The sequence below is a fragment of the Pangasianodon hypophthalmus genome, chromosome 12 (genome assembly GCF_027358585.1).
Source record: "Pangasianodon hypophthalmus isolate fPanHyp1 chromosome 12, fPanHyp1.pri, whole genome shotgun sequence".
Classification (NCBI taxonomy): Eukaryota; Metazoa; Chordata; class Actinopteri; order Siluriformes; family Pangasiidae; genus Pangasianodon; species Pangasianodon hypophthalmus.
In genome coordinates, this window is record NC_069721.1 from 13,923,867 (window position 1) to 13,945,833 (window position 21,967).

General features: G+C 37.6%; 1 protein-coding gene across 2 annotated transcripts; it reads left to right on the forward strand.

Moving 5' to 3' along the window:
- The first annotated feature begins 526 nt into the window (after window positions 1-526).
- On the forward strand, window positions 527-21,953 carry tha1 (threonine aldolase 1). 2 transcript variants are annotated; one of them, XM_034309653.2, is made up of 8 exons: window positions 527-769; window positions 2,576-2,653; window positions 11,553-11,636; window positions 13,984-14,072; window positions 14,369-14,554; window positions 14,711-14,848; window positions 16,177-16,369; window positions 20,165-21,953. In XM_034309653.2, the coding sequence occupies exons 2-8, from the start codon at window positions 2,641-2,643 to the stop codon at window positions 20,470-20,472; spliced, it is 1,011 nt and encodes a 336-aa protein (XP_034165544.2). In that variant the 5' UTR covers window positions 527-769; window positions 2,576-2,640; the 3' UTR covers window positions 20,473-21,953. The 2 variants fall into 2 exon arrangements, with proteins under 2 accessions (XP_034165544.2, XP_026770396.3); XM_026914595.3 differs by lacking the exons at window positions 527-769; window positions 2,576-2,653 and adding an exon at window positions 9,573-10,004 and having other exon boundaries at window positions 20,165-21,952.
- Window positions 21,954-21,967: the final 14 nt, after the last annotated feature.

Below are 21,967 nucleotides of genomic sequence, written 5' to 3' on the forward strand. Positions count from 1 at the left end.
TGCATCATTTATACATGCATTTCTTTCAAGATAAGAAATCCTAATTTATCAGAATGATATCAGTCTTGCTATTTCCTCTCATAGATATAAACATCCTGTACACTAAGCAGGGTGTGAAACAGACAGATAGTGATGTGTCCTCTAACATGCAATCCCTATATTAACCATTATGTGCAATATTTGACTATGTCTTGCACCAGACAGAGCGATATTTAAAAACAGCAGCACGAGTTAGAGGTTAAACTGTGTTCCTATTGATTTTGTCTCAGTCATCATTTCAATCTCCAATCCTTTATGACTCTGCATTAGAGATATTATAATGCAGACTACTTCCCTAGGCTATACTGGCTATAAGTTTTATAGGTACCATTTTTGTGCTGCACTTTATTTAATATGACATTCTTCTGCAAATATGCACAGATACAGCAGGCAGTCTTGTTTTAGGCATTGCAACATGGGAACAAGTTGGAAGGCTCTAGTGTTTGAAAGCAAAGCTGCCAGTGAGACCCCCACCGATCCCCCCATACTCAGTGCTTTATGGTGCACGACTTCACGGAAACCATGTGACTTTCCCACATAGCAAAACAGAGGGAGAAGAGGAGGAAAAGGGGGAAGGGGATCAATGGAGGTACAAGGACATCTTTGACAGTGAGGGGTAGAAAACACAGAAATAGATTAAAATGGTGAGGAGAGGAGAGGGGGACAGGAGAGTCACAGGGCAAGACCTAATTTAGGATGAAGGAAAGAAGACAAAGAGACCGTGAGAAAGGTGAGTGTAAACAGGAAAGGAGCATGAGCTGCACAGCTGAGAGACACTTTCCATTACATTTTATTACAGGTTGGAGGAGACAATGTGTGCATCAGAATATGAGTATAATCAGAAAGGTAAAATAAAAATAATTTAATAAAAAAATCATTTAAACTGTTTATTTTATGTTTGTGTGTGTGTGTGTGGTTATGAGAAAGAAATTTAATATAAGAAATGATAATCCTTTGTGTAGATGACAAATTAGTACAAACTAGTCACCAAATGCAAGGTAATCCAAATGCAAGATAATAAGTGTAGGTCTGCTATATGGTAAATTAAGGCCAAGGCTATATGGCTGCTGTATGGTAAATTAGGCCAGGAAAAATAAATATACTATAGGAATATGGCTGAGTCAGTTTTTAAAAAGATTTAGGAATTATTTGGATGGTGGATGGTCATTTATCTTGGAGTCATTTATCATGGTTTCATGATTGTTGCTTATGGGTCACTCAGGTATCGCGATGGAAAAATACAGCCTGTATGGGGAGCAAATATTTCTGTTATTGTGATAACAATCACTGCTATAAACAACCACTTTTCTGTTATAAGGTAGCACCAAATCCTGAAACTGGCTAAACAATTCTGAAAAATTGGTCTAGAGAAATGACCTCCAGTAACCCTACAGTTGAGCTGTCTGCATATTTGGGTAAAATAAGCAGTGCTATGAAAATATAATATGAGCATTCTGAATTAATATAAATATTTGCACAGTGACATAGCAGTCACATGATTCTGTGCTGTTCACACACAGCTGAGAGACAATCCTGACCGTAAACCTGTCTGCAAAACAAAGCCAGCTTTGGCAGTGCCATTGTCCTTGGAGACTGACTTCCTGCTCGGAACCAATAAAGGAGAAAAAAAAAAACATTAAAGGCTCAGCAAGTCCTGGCAGATGGCAGGTCTTGCTTTTGTAAAGTCACCCCTGTTTGGGATATTAAATGGTTCGACCAGTACAATACAGTCAAAAGCAAAGGCATGGCAATAAGGTAAAATTTATTCTGTTAGAAAAAAAAGTTTGTCATGCAAAAATGTTTATTTGTCCACCACAGAAAGCTATCTACCCATTTATAGTCAGTACAGATGATAGCATTACTGATGAACAGCAGGTGTCAAACAGTAGCAACAGGCCCTTGTGTATGTTCCAGTCTGGGGAAAGGGGTTTTCATTATGCAGGTGACTGACTGTGATGCCTCAGGGTTCTACCGGAAAACCTAGATCTGGTTAATGGCTGTAGAGTGACTGAGAAATGAGACACAGCGTGAGTGTGAGATAAACAGTGAGAGAGCAGATGTCTCACACACAGAACACATATTAAACTTCCTTTACTGGAATAGCATATCATTGCTTTGTCATGTGTCTATGCAGACAAACAGTGTGTGCATACAGAAGATTCCTAACATCACTGTTCCTAACATCACATTCAGTGTTTAAAAATAGTCAGCCAAATAGTTTACACCATCATGTTTACAACCATTCATCAGTATGAAAATATGTTCTGCATGCACCATGGCAAGCTGCTCTGATAGTAGTATCTAATTATCATATTTGCTTTTGATCATGGGCATTATTAGGAGTGTGTTGATTTAAAACTGATTGATTGACACAGAAAGTGGAACAGCACCATCCTCCATCTGCAAGTGCTCATGTGTGATATATACAATTGTATGGTCTATTTTCAGCCCTAGGGTTTATGGTTATTGGAAAGGCGTCATCCCTTCTCTGCTTTCCGAGAAGGAGTCAATATTTCTCTGTCTCTTCTGTTCACAGTTAATCCAATTTTGTGTCAGAAAAAAAACGGCTCAGCTGAGAGAGGTCCAGCACATTTCTGAAGCATGTACAGAGCAAGTATGTGGGCAAACACACATGCACACCCACACACATGCAAAGACAAGAAACTGTGTAACTGTGGGTTTCTTTCCTCACTTACATAACTGATTAAAAGGAAACTGTCATCATCTTCTACCTCGACTTCTGCTCGAAGCTTCTGCACCTTCTGCTGCTGTGGATGGTACCACAGAGATACCCTAAAGATTGCACGCTCCAAAAATCTTTGTGTCCAAGACTCACCCTTTCTTCTGTGGATAATGTCATGTGGACACTGTACATTTGTACCCAAGAACTGCTTCTGTAATCATAAAGACTATTGTATAATGATTTATAATCCCATTTTCCGGTGTCACCCAGAAAAAGGTGGGTTATCTTTTGAGTCTGTTTCCTCTCAGGGTTTCTTCCTAATGCCATCTGATGGAGTTTTTCCTTGCCATTGTTGCCTCTGGCTTGTTGAGTAGAGAGCTAAATATACATCTTCATCCTGATTTCTGTAAAGCTCCATTGTAAGAATGTCTATTGATAAAAGTGCTATACAAATAAAATTAAATTGAATTGAATCAACATTGTTAATGTTGATTTAACATTAATTAAAATTAATTAAAATTATTTAATTAACAAAATTAATTTACATTAGAAGAGTAAAAAGAAAGGAAAGATTATCTGCAGTTAACACTATCAAAACTATCTCGTTTTTTTTTTTTTTGAAAAGATGTGACATTGCAGAGAAATTAATTATTTTATTTGTCAACAAATTAATAAAGCAATTATAAGGGAATATTCATTCATCCATTCATCTTCAGTAGCTGTTTCTCAGAGTCATGGTGGATCCAGAGTCTATCCCAGGGACACCGGGTGTGAGGCAGGAATACACTCTAGATGGGACTTTAGCCCATTGCAGGTCACCATGCACATACACATTCACACACTTATTCACACACACTGCCTTATACCTAGAGGTAATTTAGAGGGTTTTTTTTTTTCTTTTTTTTTTTTTTTTTGGGAGATGAGAGGAACACAGAGAACCTGGAGGAAACCCACGTGTACATAAGGAGAACATGTGAAACACTCCACACATACAGCAACACGAGTTCTGGATTTGATTTACTGCATAAAATCAACACTGCAACAAATTATATATTAGCAAGTTAAGATATAAGTTACCTATCTCATTATAAGATTACTTAGATATATTTACTAATTTCAAGTCTTCTACTGGCAGTTAATTTTGCTTCTTTCTAGAAATAAACACTATCTTGAAATAAGCAAAATATTCTGCCAATAGAATATCTTGAAATAACTAAAAATATCGAGAAAATATATAGAAAATAAAGAGAAATAATAGTTTTCATGTATTTAAGATATTCTAACTTTTTCTGCATAGTCATTCACTCACATGTGCAAACTACATCAGCAACAATGATATAACAGAAGAGCATTGTGACTTCAAATCCCAGCACCACCAATTTGCCACTGTTGAGCCCTTGAGCAAGACCTCTAGTGCCCTCTGCATGACTGACCCTGTGCTTTGACCCCAGCTTACTAAAACACTAGGATATGTGAAGAAAAGAATTTCTCTGTACAGTACTTCTGTGACAATAATGGCTGACTTTCTTTCTTTTTCCTTTTTTTTTTCTAATGGAATGTTTGTTACTGCTGGATGTATGAAATCAGTTTGTTGTTGTGAAGGAGCTGAATTTTGAGTTATATCAATCACACTAAGATGCAGACACAGGTTCTCTGCAGAGTTTTATGACAAGCCCACACACACACATCTACATGTACACACAAACACACACAGAAGGGAGAAGGGATTAGAGTTATAAGAGAAGAAAAGTACTGTGAAAGTCAGAGTTACTTATGTAACATTCCTGGAAAGTTCTGATAAAAACAAATATTCTGAAGGCATTAGTCTGAAATGCTGTCACACTGGGCTTTACTATAACTGTAACCCTGAACAATGTCATCCAGCCTTTACTGGAATACCTGTTGTGGAATCCCGTGTACTGCCAGGAATCAGGGCTTGAGGGGAAAAAAGTAGGGAAAAAGAGAAGAGAGAGAGAGAGAGAGAGGTGGAGAGAGAGTTTCATTTTTTTTCCTTTTGGAAAATGGAAATATTTTCTTCATGGAGCAATATGACAGGAGTATTTTAGTGCTGTTTTTAAAAGTTGTGGCAGTCACTGTAAGCAGTGTGACAGGAAATGATTTGTTGCACTTACATCACAGTGATATGATGGAGCAAAGGTCTATCAGTAATAAAAGAACCATTCTGCAGCTGTCATCTGCAAAAGTACTACAAGAGAAGAGAAGTGCAAAAATGTGCATATGCAAGTTTGGCTTTAAACTATACTAATTAGAATAATTTTTAAAAAGGTCCTCCTCTGTTACACAAAGGTAATACATGAGTACAGCACTGTAAAAGGCTTTTTTATGGCTCACTGTTGAGGTGTTGGGAGTAGAAGTATGGTTCAATTGTTGTGATGTTATGTACCATTATAGCAATGATGTGATGTAATTTTTGGACCATGGTATTAGAAAAGTGGGTGGGTCAATTTTGTGTTTTTATTGTGTTTGTGTTGCTGTAAACACTCCACAAAAATAGATCCATTAGATTCCATCCTCTGCTATGTCATGATCTAGAAAGTGCTCACACATCTTCTCTATGTTTAGCCTGTATTAGTCTCTAAGTGGGAAATGATGCACCACAGGACACACAGTCCATTTTGGGCTTCACAGTGCTGGTCAGCTATAACAGCTAACATAATCAACTAAACATAATGTCTTCTTTTATATTTATACAGTAAAGAATCTAGTCAAATATCTTGTGTTGGTTGTATAATACAACTCAATTAACGAATAATGGAGTAACTGCAAGTGTGAAACCTCTATCCCCCCCCCCAAAAAAAGTCCAGAAACTAATACCAGTTTGCACAAGGCCTTTCTACACAGTTGAATAGACAAATAATAAGAATTCTTCTCATTTGGAAACAAACTGAAAAAAAACTAAATATGACAAATGCACAATAAATTAGACAAATATGCAATGCAATCAGGGAGGTGTATCTCATTTCATAGATAAATTTAAGACCCTTGTCATACTGTACTGAAATGAGAGAGTTCACAACTAACTGACATTATTAAAAAAAGGTCCTGCAGTTGTAGCACATAGTATGAGCATAAAAACAGAAGCATAGCTACAGGTTAGGAAGGCAGGCAATTGAGGCTGAAGCACTGAGGACCCCCCCAAAGGCTAATCACTTACAGCACTGTGCAAATGTCTTCTTTATATACAGTCAGGTCCGGAAGTATTTGGACAATGACAGAGTTTTTGTGATCTTGCCTTTATACACCACCACAATGGATTTGAAATAAAACAATCAAGATGTGATCGAAGTGTAGACTTTCAGCTTTATTTTAAGAGGTTCCACAAAAATATGACATTTACCATTTAGGAATTACAGCCATTTTCAGCAAAGTACCTCCATTTTCAGGGGCTCAAAGGTATTTGGACAAAGTGACATAATTGTAAATATAACCATAATTTTAAAACTTGGATGAAAATCCTTTGCAGTCAATGACTGCCTGAAGTCTGGAGCCCATGTTCTCAAAACTCAAATTCCAAGTTTCCTCCCTGGAGATGCTTTGCCAGGCCTTCACTACACTTGTTTGTGGGTCTTTCTGCCTTTGGTCTTGTCTTCAGTAAGAGAAAAGCATGCTCTATTGGGTTGAGATCAGACGACTGACTTGGCCTTTGAAGAATATTCCATTTCTTTGCCTTCAAAAAGTCTCGAGTAGCTTTCGCAGTATGTTTAGGGTCATTATCCACCTGCACTGTGAAGCAGCGTCTTATCAGTTTTGTAGCATTTGGCTGAATGTGAGCAGAGAGTGTAGCCCTGTACACCTCAGAATTCATTTTGCTACTTCTGTCAGCAGTCACATCATCAATAAACACCAGTGAGTCCATTCCATTGGCAGCCGTACATGCCCATGCCATAACACTTCCTCCACCATGTTTGACACATGATGTGGTATACTTTGGATCATGAGCTGTTCCTTTCTTTTGCCATACTTTTCTCATCCCATCATTCTGGTACAAGTTAATCTTGGTTTCATCAGGCCAAAGAATCTTATTGCAGAACATGGGAGGCTTTTTTGGATGTTTTCTGGGAAAGTCTAATCTTGCTTTCCTGTTCTTGAATGTTACCAGTGGTTTGCACCTTGTTGTAAACCCTCTGTATTTACATTTATGAAGGCGACTCTTGATTGTAGATTTTGACACTGATACGCCTACCATCTCCAGAGTATTCTTGACTTCTATTGATGTTGCGAAGGGGTTTTTCTTCACCAAGGAAAGGATTCTGCAATCATCCACTTTAGTTGTCTTCTGTGGTCGTCCAGGCCTTTTGGTGTTGCTGAGCTTGCCAGTGCATTCCTTCTTTTTAAGAATGTACCAAATTGTTGATTTGGCCACTCTTAAAGTTTTTTCTATCTCTCTGATAGGTCTCTTTTGTTTTTTCATCCTAATGATGGCCTCCTTCACTTGCATTGAGATCTCCTTGGACTTCATATTGGTAGCTCCAATCGAAAAGCTGCCAAATTCCAACTCAATACCTGATATCAACTCCAGACCTTTTATCTGCCTCATTTGTCTTGAAGTAACGAGGGAATGGACCGGACCTGGTCAATTAACTTCTTGTCAGTCAATTGTCCAAATACCTTCGAGCCCCTGAAAATGGAGGTACTTTGCTTAAAATTGCCCATAATTCCTAAATGGTAAATGTCATATTTTTGTGGAACCTCTTAAAATAAAGCTGAAAGTCTACACTTCGATCATATCTTGATTGTTTTATTTCAAATCCACTGTGGTGGTGTATAAAGGCAAAATCACAAAAACTCTGTCATTGTCCAAATACTTCCAGGCCTAACTGTGTATATATATCTTTACATTTACAGCACCCTTATCCAGAGCAACTTACATTTATCTCATTTACACAACTGTTAAGGGCCTTGCTCAAGCTGGGGTTTTGAACTCACAACCTTCCAATCAGTAGTCCCTTGTCCTAACCACTGAGCTACTATTGCAATCTTCAGCAGTCATGTGTGAAATAGGATTAAATATTAAAAAGAAAATAGGAATGAGGAAATTAAGTAAAACAGCACTTTGGACTATATATTTAATATATAGTAATGAATAACTTTAAAGCATTTTTGTTTTTACCGATTTTATATATATGTAATTTTGACTTTTGCACAGTACTGTAAGTCAAATTTCTAAATGCAAGACCTCCCCCATATATTTAACGTAATATATTTTACCCAAAGGGTAAAATGTATTACCTTTTTTTCAAGCAGCTCATCATTTTGGAGCCTAATGCTTTCAAATGAACTTTGGTCAGGGGAAAAAAATCAGTGTGAAAGAACCTTTCCTTTTTTTTTTTTTTTGCCTTGATCCTTTTACAGTCTCCTGAACTGTGTTTGCATAAAATGAAAGGCTTTTTAACCCCAAACAGATGCACTTTAAATAGAGTGCACTGAGGGTGAAGAGTTGTCCTAGCAGAGAGAGCTTGACTGGAAATACTTTTACATTCCTAACCATCTCAAACTGACTTTTAGTACATTTACACATGCTAGAGTCCCCCTGTCACTCACAGTGCATGTAACTTTATGTAACTTTAAAATGAATTTATTTCAGTACTAGATGGCACTAATGCAAAAAAACAACTTAAAGTTTTATGTTGCAGTTCTGGTTCATTTCCAGCCTATAGAGGAAGGAGCAGAGGAGCTTGCCATGGCACTGTGCCAGCAGGACAAACATTCTCATTAGAATACAATCTGAACACAGGGTGCCAGCCGACACACCCTCTGCTCCACTCCCCTGTCGTCATGCCTCTTACTGGAAACCTGGGCAGCTGTTCTCCTCTCATTCACCGTGCAGGCTGACACCTCCTCTTGGCTTTTATTAGAATCAAACAGACAAAGCAGGCCTGTGAACACACCGCCGGTAAAGGCCTGGAATCCTTCGCTCCAGGCGGTGTGACATCACTGCATCAGCCGGGTAGGCCTGACTGGCCAGTATGCTTATAAATAAGAGTACATTACTTCAGCTATTTAAATGTGTCACCAGAGGCGGTCATGTTACAGAGCTCTGCTGTCATATGATCTGTGATGTGATCACATGAGGTTAAGGCTGACCTGTCTGTCTGTCTGTCTGTCTGTCCATCCATCCAGTCCTTGTATATGACTTCAGACCTAATAGTTTCAGAGAGAGTGCTTAAACAAACTCGAGGGTGCTGATCGTTGGACTAGGATGGCTGTAATGTATATAATTTTAAATGATTTATTATTGCATGTGAACTGTGTGACGTTACCAGGAGATGAAGAGAGTGTGGTGTGGGAATGGACTGATGGCATCCTCGTGTGGACAGAGTGAGAAACACTGTGAGCACTGCACTATCCACTGCTGTTCTCCCACTAGAGGAGCACTGTACACACAGCTGCCAAACCTGGGAAACTCTGGTGGAAATGTCATACCCAGAGAGTACAATACAACGTCTTTCCTGACTGGACCATTTTTTTTTTAACTTCACTTTTTAAATACGTCAAGCTCATTATCAGTCACAGTTTATAAGGCTTACAGGCTGAGTGACTTGTAGTAGTAATGTACGATTCACTTCAACGATTCGATTCTTCTGAACTACCAGTTTACGTGAATCAAACCACGTGAGTTTTTATTCATTCATTTGATTAATCGTTCAAAACGGGATAAAAAAAAACCATTTTGCCCTTCTATCACTCATGGTGTCTGTATGATATTTTATGGATAGGAAATCTTTGGCAAAGGAAATAGCACATTTGCAAAGTACCAAAGGAATCGTTTAGACACTATAGAGCTCGTACTATTTACACGATTCACTTAGAAAAGACTCGATCGGTAGAGTACTACACCTCAGGAACACGGCAGACCTGGCAACCCAGGTTATCGATGATTCATGCTCCATTGTGCATGTCTGGATTTACAAACAGTTTATAGTGAACGATTATCGAATGCAGCAACACAAAGTTGAAGTTTTTAGTAAAGAGTAGGTTTTATTCTGAAACTTTGCTAACAAGATGTCCGTTTCAGTTCGGTCACTTGTGCGTTGTGTGAAGTTCCGCTGGGTCTCAGAGCGAATATACAGCGGGCATATGCGTGTAGCGGATCAGGTGAGGCTTTACCGCGCCGGCAGCGCGGCGGCTCGCGGCTCAGGCGCCTGGCACACGGTGGACCTGCGCAGTGACACGGTGACTGAGCCGGGACAAGCCATGCGCAGCGCCATGGCACAGGCCAGGGTCGGAGATGATGTGTTCGGTGAAGACCCCACCGTTAATGGTTAGAGGATGTATTTTTTTTTTTGTCAAATCAAATATCCATCCCTGATCTGCTGTGGAGAAATCTAATGAGAGCAGCCGGAAGAGGAACAACAACAACAACATTAGCACCTTTTATTTGGGCTGAACATGACTGTAAATCCGGTCACAAAATGAAATGAAATCTTAGCTGATATAATGATTGTTATGAGTCTCAGACAAAAATATTTGTCAGAGCAAAGATCTCCCATGGTTCACTGAAGTCAGGGTTGCCAAAGATTCAGGAATGACTCGGTGATTTATCTACAGCAGGGGCTCTCAAATGTTTATAGCCAAGGACCCCTTTAAATGTAAAACACCCACACTGATTTATTTCATAAACATTATTTACATGTGTACAATAACCATTTGGCTATTTATTAGAGCCATAGAGCTGTCAGAGGACAGTAGATAGGTCTGAGTTGACATTATTTATAGGCCCACTTGTTTTTTAATCACTAAGGTTTAGATTAAACCTATTCAGTTCCAATCAAACAGGCTAATAACCATAAGAACTTAATAATAAATAGAATAACATTGATAATGGATGATTGTGATTTCCACCACTGTAACAAAAAAAAAAAAAATAAAATACTGGTCTACAGTATCTGCCAATGATGATTTGATCTAATATGCAACATATGGACTTATTGTAAAATCAATATAATCAATATAATCTTTGCGACTCAAATATTTTGGGTTTTAATTGCCATTTGATTTCTAATCATTAACAGCAGTCATGAAAGCTGCCTAAATGTGGCCCACTTGCACTCATTGGCCATTTCATCAGATACACCTACCATATAGATAACATCTGTATACAGTTAGTGACTGTAGACCATCTTTGGTTATATACAGTTTATCAGCTCCTCTCTACCCTATCTATCAATGATAAGAGATCACCATAGGACCAACAAGAACAAATCTTATTTGGATCATTGGCCATTTTAGTGGCGCTGACATTTTTGTACTGTGTAGTGCTGGTACAGCAGTGGTGTTTTTTTTTTCAGTCTACCGACCAAAAATATGCAGACAATAGTAGTGTTATGATTAGAAACTGAGATGAGTACTGGTGAAGAGTAATGGAACGATAATTTAACTATGCACCAAAAGAGTGATGTATAGTGTTTAACTGTACACATACAAATAAAATATACAAAATAAGATGTTAAAATGTAGTATGTACAACATGCTATATTTTAACAGGAGCGTGTTGTTTTAGGGTAATAATAAACAACTGTGCTGTGATGCCATTACCACCCTGCAGCTGATTATTTTCTTATACCAGTATGTGTTTTATTACTCTTATACCACAGTAATTTGCCAACACTAACCATTTTGTTTTACTAAAGAACAGCACATCTTGCTTTTTATCCATTTATAGATACATTTACTGTTGTGGAACACCACTTGCGTTATAACAACACCAAACCTATAGTGTCAAAATATAGATGTTATAGCCCCTAATTTGAAAATGGATGTGTGCATGTAAGTTGCTGATTTGTGATTCGTTTGTTTTTGTTTTTTTCAGAACTGCAGACAGTGGCGGCTGATATGTTTGGCATGGAGGCAGCTTTGTTTGTACCCACAGGAACCATGAGCAATTTGATTGCAGGTAAGATCTATAATGTATAATGTAAAAATGAACTATGTTTTTCACTGTTTCTCTAAGAGGTAGACTAGAGACTCACACTGAAATGCTTTGGGTGTCTGGCAGGGTCGCGTCTTAGCTATGGAGCTTCGATCATGTTACATTAAATAAAATAATTTTTTCCTGTGGTGTATTTAATAAATTTACATTTTGCCAATATTTTTTTTCCCCTTTGGTTTAACTTGCTAAACGTCATTTGGCCTATTTCATATAAAATCTGTATTTCTGAGATTTGTCTATTGGGTTCTGATTAAAAAAAAAATAATCTCAATGTAAATCTATTGTTAAGGTTATTAGCCCAATAAAATTACTTAGTGTGCATAATTGCTGAGAAGCGGCTCTGAAGGTGCATCTGGCATAAAAGGCTATTTTAAATACCACAAGAATATAGTGGCAGAGGCATCATTACTGCTTCAGTGGGCTTTTAACTGTAATACTAGTACACGACTCCATCACCTTGCTTTTAAACACAAAGCGAAAACAAAGACAGAAGAGCCAAAAGGTTTTTGGAGTTGCTTTTTCCTTTAAGATGTTTTTGTAATGCTCAGAAGGCTACTAGTGGCCTAGCACCATCTCTACACACTTACCCCATTTCAAAAGATTTTAGTGTTGGAGTCTCAATTTGTATTTTCACGTTCTAAAAATTCAGGTAAAAGTAGCCAAACATGTCAAAATATAGCATGACAAATGACTAATAACATTATTCACTAATAACAGTAATAACAGCAATTTTACCTAGGTAAAAATTTTGAGTACAACTTATAATGCCGTATAATGTTGGCCCTTTCGGACTATTCAAAGTCTATCAGATTACAAGCTGAGCTCATATTTAACACTCCTGTTGTGTTCTGGTCAAATTTGACTGATTTGGCATTGTTGTCCTCATAACTATAGTTTCTCTTATCTGACTGGCATGCGGCTCAATGACTTCATCCAATGTCTAACCACATAAAATTAATGATAATGAATTTTGTTGACTTTTCAGTAGATTGTTCAAATTTTCTGCTTCCATGGTGTTCCGGTCAGATCTGACCAGCCAGGTGCAGACTAAAAATCTTCTCTCACTCTCTCTCTCTCTCACACACACACACACACACACACAAACACACACAGTTATAATCTGGGTTACCAGGGTTGTGGTTTTTACACTAGTTTTGGAACAAAGTTGCAGGTGGAAAAAGCAAATCTGCGTTTTTCTGTGCTAGTTTAAAAATTGTCCGCAGCTGCCAAGATCTTGTTTTAAAGCAAATAATCAGAATTAAATCTAATTCATTTATGCAAACCGGCTATGGCAAACAAAGGTGATATGTAGGTGTGAACAGAGTATATACAATGTACAGTACCAATTATGGAGTATATGGAGTGTACGTATTAGGTGATGACAAAAAGACATATTGCAAACCAAAAAATGACTGAAAAATGTAGAAAAATCAGTCTCCCTTTTCCAATGCCAGAATTTCTTGAGCTAGTGTTTGGTCTTTGTATGCAGTATTTTGGATGTAGTTGGGCTGGAAATTTTGCTGAGACCTGGCACCAGTTATATTTTTACATCCCAAAGAATGTCAAAAAACTAGCAACAGCAGCCAGAAACACATTTGCAATGTGCATGCCATTGTGACTAAACATTGCCACCCATGTGCATGCAAACAAATGGGACTGACTGAACTTGTTACATTTGGAAATTAAATGTTGATTTTATTTTATTATTTATGAGGCACTGTTCATCTGCCTTATAATGTGATTGAACATATATGCAGTTTGCAAAGCAAGTAAAGTTTTGTTTAGGTCACTCCTTGGCACTTAGGTTGTTTAGGTCACTCCTTGGCACTTTTCATGTTATCTTTTAACCTGATTAAATTTGTAATGCTTAAAAAGCAAGTATTGGCTAAACTTTGACATAGCAGTCTAGCCTGTCAGTCTTTGATAATCACACAACAAGGTTGGTCTCTGGTCTAATGTACCCCAAATAAAACATAAATTGTGCTTATTTTACTCATAAGTGAGTGCTATAATTTCACATATGTGAGATATATTTGCAATAGATTCCAAAAAGGAATGCGAATTTGCTTTTCTTGTTACTAGGAATGGGGTTGCTTAAAAGGTTTAACACAAGAATTGATGATGATAAATATTTTAAAAACGCTTTATAAACAGTTTTAAGGGGCCTGGTCAATTTATTGTTTTCACTTTCAGTTTTTTTAAGTCTCTGTTTAGATGAAAAATGTGAATTTAGTGCTGTGTTAACAAATTCCATCCAAATTTAGTTTTACAGCTCTCACTGCACATTTCTCTCTCTTTCTTTCTCTCTCAGTCATGGTGCACTGCAGAGAGAGGGGCGATGAGATGATAGTGGGGGATCTCTCTCATCTGCACATCTATGAGCAGGGAGGGAGTGCACAGGTATGGTTCACAGAGACTGAATCAGAAAGCATACATTTATGTGCCATGTGTTTAATTTTTGTATTGATTTACATCATAATGTGTTTGTGTCATTGCTGCATCACCATTCTAAATCATAGTTTGGTAGCTGGATAATTAAATAAACTTATCTCAACCCTTTATCATTTGATTGGTTTGTTGCTCCAGCATGAGCAGAAGTACGTATGTGTTTTCTGAAGTATGCCATATTATCTGAGTGTGTGACTGTCATGTGTTGGACGCTGATGAAAGGCACCTGCTCTGACTCATTTCTCCAGCTTGCTGGTGTACACTCCACCACACTCACGACTCTGGCTGATGGAACGTTTGATCTGGAGCAGCTGGAATCAAAGATCCGCCATGACTATCCTGATGCGCATTACCCCCGCTCACGCCTGGTGTGTGTAGAAAACACACACAACATCATGGGTGGACGCGTTCTCCCTGTCTCCTTCCTGCAGCAGGTTAGAGACATTGTATTACAAAATACATTTATACTAGTCACACTTTAATTCCAATTAAGTCATTTCGTAAATGGAATGACAAAGATTAGCATAGAGTGTTGATAAATCAGTTTATCTCTGGTGGTGTTAACATGGTCTGAACTCTTTTCCTGTCAGCTGCGCTCTATAGCAGATAAGTATGGACTTGCTGTGCATATGGATGGTGCAAGGCTGATGAATGCAGCAGTGGCACTGGGTGTGCATCCCTCTGCTTTACTCAAACACTGCCACACGGTCAGTGTGTGTCTGTCTAAGGTAAGAGCACTACTCACTGATGGTGGCTTCTGTTAAAGTCCTAAAATAGAAAAAAGCTTGGTTTTTATCTTCCATAAAACTTGGATAAATATAATATTCCAAGCAAGTTTATCTAATGCTTTTATGTTAACATTGTGCATGTATCAAATCACAAGTATATCAATATATTCAAGATATTTTTGCTTGCTATGATGTCATTATTTGCAGGGTGATCATTTTGAAATCTCTTTAGATTAAAGTCCAGCACGAAGTTGTTTTCATTAGAATTTGAGTCACTTTTTAGCTAACCTTCTAGGGGAAATGTAACACTTCAGCCAAATGTTTTGGATTTTTAAGTGCATCTTCTGATGTTAAGACTGTTGGGATCTGGTTCTTTTTAACTGATGCATTCTGATTCTGAATATTTGCCTGAATATAATATAACCTATATTTTCTTTTCAATAGTAAATTGCGTTGCTGCTAGCCAGCCTGTAATCAGGAGCTATCATCCAGAATTTGCCATACACTTCTCTCTCAGCTGAAGTAAACCTACTTTCAACTTAATGTAAATTAGAGTCAGGGTGATAGTGAAGATATCTGCATTTCAATTACAAGACTTCATCTTCTAGAATATGAATCCCTGTTTTACATGCTGACAGATGCACATTAAATTCATTTTTGTACTTTCACCCAACAAAAGATGTCAGCATGCAGACATGCTTAATGCATGGCTACATTATATGTTTCAAAAGCCATTATTCAGCATATATAACAGTACTGAATGATCAGTAAAAACATGCATCTGTTTCAGTGAGCCAGTATTGTTTTAAACTTTTCTTAAAACTGAATAAAATTAATTACTATACAAGATTACAAGTTGCCAGTTTACTACATACAACTGTCTTTTACCTGCACTCATTGACCATTTTATCAGGTAACACTACTATATTTAGATGTATATTATTGATATACAATAACTGGAAAGGGACCATAGGAACATTGATGAGTCCGATGTGGGTGGTGGATCTACTCAGCACAGCAGTGACACTTCTACTGACTAACACAAATTTTGCATAGAAAAATATGAGTTATAGTCTCTAACAGTATACTTATAAGCTGTTCCATCACGGTAAGTGTGTTCAGCATAACATATTAGATACAAAACACAACATGACAGCAAAACAGGATCAAATGTATTGGAGAAAAATATATTAAAAATAAAATAGAAAATAATACAATGAGTGTAGCAAAAATTGCAAGGGAGAGATGAATAGTGGTTCTAGCAAAATGTACCATTATTTCAATATACTATATCTTAGCAATCATTGCTCACAGGCTCTCTTTGAAAGGGATTGGGAGCACCTGCTGGTACCATGCTTGCTGGGTCTAAAGAGTTCATCCAGAGAGCAGTGCGTGCTCGTAAAGCCCTGGGAGGTGGAATGCGCCAGTCAGGTATTTTAGCAGCAGCTGGAAAGATTGCCCTGTTGGACATGATGGCTAGACTAGAGGAGGACCACAGGAATGCCAGGACCTTTGCCAGAGGTGATGTATGATCCTCAAAGCCATTTCTGTGACTTGAAATACATGTATTCACACTGCATGTAGGCTTACACTGCCTGTCAAAGACAGGTATCCTGCTGAATAGTGTTTTATTTACTTGCCATAGTTTCATTCAGAAGAGCTACTTATTTTTAAGAGCTGCTTAGGAGACATTTATTTACCATTTAGGAGACATTTATTTATCATTTATGAAATGAGTCTCCAGTGTCAGCACTTTTTAACATTAAGTTTTCCACCATGGGAGAATCTTCAGGACAGAGGACTTTACACTTTTACATGACAAGCTGCATTTTTTATGTCTTATTAACTTTAAGAGAGAGAAAAAATGAGCTGCTGAGGGAATGAATGTTTATAGCTACTATAAAGTGATTAATAATTAACTTGTTGACATTCTATAACATTACACATAACTGTAAATGGTTAAAAGTGTGATGTGCCATTCATTAATACATTAAAATTGTGATTACTGGCAACTCGCTGTGGTATGAGAGAGTTACACAGTTCAGGACATGCTGTTGTAGGAAAAGAATCCACTTTGGGGACTACATATCTACTTGCTTGCTAGTTTTTAAGCGTTAGACACATAAAGAAGCAACCCACTCACAAATATCCACCCAAAAGTACAATATATGGCCAAAATTATGTGGATGCCTGACTGTGACCCCCACATGTGGGACTTCCCCAGACTTGTGTCACAAATTCAGAGGCACATGTTTGTCTAGAATACCTTTGGATGCTGTAGCATTAAGATTTCCCTTCATTGAAAGTAAGGAGCCTAATCTAAACCTGTTCCATGACAACGACCCTATGTACAAAGTGAAGTCCAGTAAGACATGGTTGCCAAGGCTGGAGTGGAAAAACTCGGATTGCATACATAGAGCCCTGATCTCAACCCCACTGAACACCTTTGAAATGACATCACTGCCCAACCACTTCAATGCTCTTGTGCCTGAATGGGCACAAAACCCAAAGCAACATTCCAAAATTTCATGGAAAGCCTTCCCAGAAGAGTGAAAGCTGTTATAGCAGCAAACGGAGGGGTCAAATCCATATTAATGCCATGCCTTTGGAATGGCATGTTCAACCGCTCATATGAGTGCCATGGTCAAGTTTCCATGTACTTTTGGCCACATATTATAGTTGTAGGCATTTACTTCACCTCCAGGATGTGTTATTAGGACAAGACTTCACCAGTATTATAACCAGAAACTCTGGCTTGAGAGACTGCTGCAGTGGCAAGTTGGCATGTTTACGACAGATAGTATAGCTACTTCTGTTTTGGCCAGATTGGTGCTTTAACTGACCAACGTGTGCATATTTTCACCTAACTATTGACTTTATTTTAATTTAAATGGAAGTTCCCTGTTTTGTTGGAACACACTACTACAGTAATAATGATGCATTTTCTGAATGAACTGCTACCAACCTCTTTGATTGAATGAATCAATAAAGTGATTTTAGTGACAGTAAGATGTAGTGAAGGTCAACAGCCAGTCAGAGGGTTGCTGGCTTCATCTCCATCAAGCTGTAAAAATTGCTATAAAATACTGCATTGAGTGGTAAACAGTTCAATATTCAGAACATACTTTGACAGGATTGAAAATATGGCTAGATGAAGGTGGGTGGTGAAGATGAAAGCTTTGTCTGAACATAGGCTTCATATCTGACAGTGGATCTGTGAATAGCTACTGTAAAGTGGGAGCATCATTATGCTGTCCTCATGTGCAAGAGGATAATTGGCTCCAAACAAATCACAATGGATAGCTGACAGTTGGTTATGTCACATGTCAATAGTGACCTCTTGGTTACTGTGTGCATGTGCATAAGGATATGTTATAATTGAATCTCTGGTGTTTATAATACAGTAAAATGAATCACCATGCAGCTAATAATTTGTGTGCTCTGTCTGTGTTTACCCTCCAGCAATATCCTTTAAAAGATTCTGTGAAACATAACAGAAGATGTAGATTCCCTTGTACAGCTAAACAGCATTAATAGATAACACACAGAAAGCCTTTGCATAACCATATTTGATACATCATCATGTTGATACATATTTTATTTAATTAACTGAAATAACCAGTCACAGGGTAGCTAATGCTAGATAGTGACTGTGGGCCGTATACAGAGGTAGTGAATTAAGTCATTATTTACACTTGGAAATTTACACATATTTAGAGACGGGTTATACAAGTGCTCAAGCTGGTTTTCTGGGTGCTCTATTCAGATTATGAAAATGACCTGTATTTAATATTGGTCTCAAAAGGTATTCCATAGGTTTTTGAATGTACAATGTCTTGCAAAAGTATTCTACCCCCTTAAAAGTCATCAGATTCGTCTAGATTACAAAATACATTTACACAGATTGTTCCAGCCAGTATTTTCTGTTGCAAACCAATGTGCTCTTAAAGTTTATTTTCAAAGTTAAAATTGATTATTTGTCAGCAGATCTTAAAAAAAAAAAACAAAAAAAACTGAAAAATGCTGCTTGCATAAGTATTCAACTCCTTCAGACTAGTACTTGGTAGAGCCACCTTTTTTGCTTCAGTAACAGCTTTAGGTTTGTTAAGTTCCTACCAACTTTGCACACTGTTTGGGAGTGATTTTCACCCATTCGTCCTGGCAGATTTGTTCCAGGTTCTTCATGTTCGTTGACTGCAGTTTTCAAACATTGCCACAGATTCTCAGTGGGATTCAGACCTGGACTTTGACTTGGCACCTTTTTGTTTTTAACGACTCCTGCATTGCTTCGGCCTTTTGTTTGGAACCATTGTCCTGCTGAAAGGTGAGATTTTCCCCAAGCTTTTTTTTTTTTAAATTTATATATTTTTTTTATTTTGGCAGACTGAAGCAGTTTCTCTTGCAATATCCCCCTGTTTTTGCTCCATTCATTCTTCCTTCAATATTGACAAGAAGCCCAGTTTTTGAGGTTGATTGAAGTATGGCCTGCGTTAGATTTCTTCCACACATAGCACTTTCAAACTTGTCTCAAACAAATATCTCGATCTTGGTCTCATCACAAAAAAAACCACATCTTGACTGTTGGCTTCACTGTGGCTTCCCTCACCAGTAACTGTTTTGTTTTAGCGCCGTGTTTTGAGGGACAGGCTTGTCTAGTGCTTGTGTGGTGTGATGCAGTGTGATGCAGATCCATTTCCTCACTATTGAGCTAGCAGTGCATACTGGGATGTCCAACCTCTTAGATCTAAATTTTTCACATTTATGAAAATTTTTAAACATTTTAGAATGCTCTTTAGCCTTCATTTTCACTCCTTTCCTTCAGACTGACAGTCTCTCAATGCCAGTTCAACTGAGGTGGTTTTTGTTCAGAAAATGGGAGCTGTTTTAATATTTCAAAGTGAAGGCCAATTATAAGTAAGTTGTGTCCTTGTTAAGGCAGTATCTTTCATCTGGAACTTTAGGGTTGAATACTTATGCAAGCAGCGTTTTTCAGTTTTTGATTTTCTTTGAAGTATTTGCTGACCAATAATTAATTTTCACTTTAAAAATTCACTGTAAGAGAACACGAGTTTGCAATAAAAATACTGACAGGAAGAGTATGTGTATCACATCGTATTTATTGTTATTCAGACAAATTTGATAAATTCTGGGGGGGTTGAATACTTTTGCAAATAACAAGATCAAACTGTCAGACAGTGGAGCTGGACTTAATACTCCTTGCTCGAGTCGATATCATGCAGGAAAATAGCTAAAACACATCAGCATAAAATATTCCCTTTGAGGTGTCTAAAATGAAGTCTCTGTCTTTCCTCACAGCTTTGACAGAATGTGATCCTCCTTTGTACCATGTGGACTTGGCTTCTGTTGAAACCAACATCGTGCGTTTCTGTTTGCGAGTTCCTGGACTGAGTCCGTCTCATTTCTGTGAGCTGATGGAGGAGGTGAGCGACGAGGAGATTGACGCTCTGGACCAGGGTGTACGTGTGCTCATGTTCCCTCACGTCAGAGGAACAGTGAGAGCTGTGTGGCACCTCGGCATCAGCGAGGAGGACACTCAGCTAGCTATAAAGAAGGCCCAGTTTGTGGCCCAACAATTTAGGATAAAATCAGCAAGAGACAGATGAAAGCAAGGGAAGAATCTTCAATCATCATCATTGTCCCTTCAATTAAGAAGTGCTATGAAGCATTCTGAACCAAATTAGCAAACATTTGTATTACACACCATTTGTATTAAACTCTATTAAATCAATTACATTTCACTAGAATAATAATAATTTATATTTCGATTGGAATAGTGATATATAAAATGAAGGTTTATATAAATCTTTCAGTCTAATTTATAGATACAGCAATTCATGTGGATTTGAAATAATACAGAATTTTACACATTGTCTCATTGGCCTATATAAATAAGCAATTGTTTATATATAAAACCATATTGTTTGGTTGCTAGATAGCATTTCAACACATGCTAACTTGTTAAAGACATCTGAGGATGGAATAATGTCATTTGAGACTTAATACCCAATTCTAATATAATGTACATTATTACATACAGTAATTTTTTTAACGTAACAGCGACATATGGTTATTACTGTAAGCTTCAAATTATATTAGTCCATGTTTTATATAAGTCTGAGACCACTAGTGAAAATGCTTCTATTTTGCGTTCTTTTCTAATTTCAAAGAAGCGTTGAAATATTTACATGATTTACAGCGTTTCTTAGTATTTGGTACGTTCCATTTTTGCGTAATGAGCTGGCATGGACTCCACAAGTTTGTGCAAAACCCTGTGATACATTTTAGATCCATCGGAGTGTCGTCTGAACACATGCTTCAATAGAACAGATTAGGCATGAGGAAAATCTGAACTTTTGTACAAAGCAGTTAACATGGTCAATATCACACATTTGCTTACATTTCAATAGGGACCTAGAAATAGTGCAGAATCTTGACTATTAAATATTCAAGATATTGAACATTTACTTTTTGGTTTAAATATCTTAAAATTCTAAAACCTTCTGTTTATTTCTAATTTTAAATGAAAAAAAAATCCCAGATTTTCAGTGTGGTCTCAGGCTTTTGGACCACACTGAAAATATAGATATAAAGCAATATAAATGATGTTGTCTCTGAATCTCTGGTGGTAATAAGATTGTCCTGTAGCACACGTAATGAGGCATTGTTATTTTGGGAATAATGAGTCTGTCACCAAGGTTTGCATATTAAGTACATGTAACACGTGTCCCATAAACACACTCACACACTCATTCTGGAGATGGATTGTCTTAATGACCAGGGGGATATTGCATTTGCTGTGCTGCATGTCAAACCAGAGCTCTGAGCCACACACTAGTCACACCATTTGAAAACAGCTGCATTAAGATGAGCTTTACAAGTGTCAGAGTTAATGAAATTCTATGTACAAAATGTCCATAAATGGTATTGTGCTATATCTACTTTCTGATTAAATACACCTTGGATGTGTGCACGGAATTCAATTAAATAACTTTGATGGTTAGAACAATAGTTGCCTATGGCAACAATGTGCACCAAGGCAACAATGTTCCAGTGCTACAATCATGTGAATAAATCTCTTTTCCCCCAAATGATTAGGCT